Genomic DNA, 2041 nt, shown 5'->3' with positions numbered 1-2041 from the left:
GGTGCACAATACAATAAATTCTCGAACTTGAGTGTTAGTTGTCGAAATATGTAGTTTAATTAGAAAAGATTTTCAAAAAAAAAAAAAAAAACAAATAGAGTAAGAGAGAGAGAGCTAATCAATCCTTAATTTGTGGACACCATGCAGTTAACATAAGTCCCGTCCCATCCGACCTCTTGCTTTCTCCAAAGAAGTATGTGAAAATCATGAGGCAATCGTACTCATTATTTGGCTGCTGATCCAATTGAGATCCCCCTCTTTTTCCTAGCTACCTTCCCAAGACAGATAAGCTACATACAACTTAGGATTTCTAGCTAATAATTGTACCCTTTCACCTAACTGCCTAACTTCACTCTCTCGCGGCCTTTATAAAATCCCTCCTCTAGTCCGTCTCAAAATATCAACAACTCCTGCAATTACCCTCTTGCATTTCCAAATATCCCAAGCAAAAGAAAGCCCGCTTGCAAGGTAAATTACAAAGCTCACCAAGCAGACTTTCTTCTACTTCTCACACATATCAAGCCTCCAGCAAGCACCACTCTGCATTTGAAACGCACTAAAAGTATCAAAGATCATGACAAAGCGCGCTGTCTTTTCCCTCTCAATTCTACTTGTTTTTCTCTTCCATGTTATTAACACTTTAGCCCAGCCCACCGCGGCACCAGTTCAATCCACCGCAGCTCCAAACCCACCCGCCAAAGCTCCAGCCAAGCCGGCCACGCCCCCAACCTCAGCTGCCACACCTCCTGCCTCACCTGCCAAGCCTCCAATCCAATCCGCCAAGGCGCCGGCCCAATCCGTCCAAGTACCAGTACAAAAAGGCTCTATTGACGTCACAAAAATCCTGGCAAAGGCCCGTGGTTACTCTGTCTTTATCCGTCTCTTTAAGAGCACTGGACTTGCTGCGCAATTATATGCACAACTCAACAATTCAAACAATGGGTTTACCATCTTTGCACCTACAGATACTGCATTTTCAAACCTCAAACCGGGCACTATAAACTCTCTATCTGACCTACAAAAGACTCAGCTAATACAATTTCACATCTTGAACTCCGTGATTGGTCTGTCCAACTTCCAAACTCTAAGCAATCCAGTGCCAACAGAGGCCGGTGATACTAGTGCCGGAGAATTCCCACTAAATGTGACCACTGCTGGCAACCAAGTGAACATCTCGACCGGCCTTGTGAATACCACAATGGGTGGTACAATATATTTGGATAACAAGCTTGCGATATATCGAGTAGACAGTGTGCTTCTTCCGCTGGACATTTTTTCTCCTAAGCCAAAGAAAGCTGCAGCCCCTAAACCAGCATTGTCAGATTCAAATACTACAACGACTGCGGCAGAGAGTCCATCAGGTGCTGCTGCTGCTGCTGCTGCTACTGCTTCTTCTACTACGGACACCGACGCTGCCAAAGCAAACGCGTCCGGTGCAGTGAGCCTCAGTACAAACAAAATGTTGTTACCAATCGGAATTGCTATGGTTGCATTCTTGATGGGGAAAGGAACTTGACGGCGTAATATTCCCAGCTTGATTTCCCATGGTCGGGTTGATCACATCGTGTGCTTTCACAATAATCGGCTTCTTTAATCTCCTTATTCCATATCTACTGTTTTCTCTCCTTTTTCGTCAGAGTCATAGAGGTTAAAGGAGGTTTTCTTTTCTTTTCTTTTCTTTAGTTTTCTTCTGGCTATCGGCCCTTTTCCACCTTCCATGTAATTTGTGTGAATGTTATTGAGCATAATGATGAATTTTTTTATATTTTCAATTCCAATGTAATTTTAGAGCAAGTACTCATTTTTCAACGCTTCGAGTTAAGTAAGGCAAGCAAGGCAACGTCAATGACTGGGAAAAAATGGTAAAACTAGTTACGGCTTACAAGCAATAAACTTGCTGCGTGCGAATTAGCGCTTATCAGGGGAAAAACAGAAAATGGTAAAGCTTAAAAGTTGAAAGAAAAACGTTTTATTTTGCCACCAGAACTTTTATTTTTCCCCACTCTTGTGATCAAACCTTTCTTTTGATTGTTTAACTCAT

General features: G+C 42.7%; 1 protein-coding gene across 1 annotated transcript; it reads left to right on the top strand.

Annotated features, from left to right (window-relative positions):
* The first annotated feature begins 388 nt into the window (after positions 1–388).
* On the top strand, positions 389–1767 carry LOC121238289 (fasciclin-like arabinogalactan protein 12). Its single transcript, XM_041135121.1, has 2 exons — positions 389–1613; positions 1668–1767. Exon 1 carries the CDS (start codon positions 575–577, stop codon positions 1514–1516), a length of 942 nt encoding a protein of 313 aa, XP_040991055.1. The 5' UTR covers positions 389–574; the 3' UTR covers positions 1517–1613; positions 1668–1767.
* The last annotated feature ends 274 nt before the right edge of the window (positions 1768–2041 follow it).

Source organism: Juglans microcarpa x Juglans regia, chromosome 7D (assembly GCF_004785595.1).
Source record: "Juglans microcarpa x Juglans regia isolate MS1-56 chromosome 7D, Jm3101_v1.0, whole genome shotgun sequence".
NCBI lineage: Eukaryota > Viridiplantae > Streptophyta > Magnoliopsida > Fagales > Juglandaceae > Juglans > Juglans microcarpa x Juglans regia.
This window is presented reverse-complemented; position numbering and strand designations above follow the sequence as displayed.

Excerpts from the sequence above, each read along its gene's own strand:
- LOC121238289 (XM_041135121.1), top strand. The coding sequence starts at position 575 with ATGACAAAGCGCGCTGTCTTTTCCCTCTCAATTCTACTTGTTTTTCTC.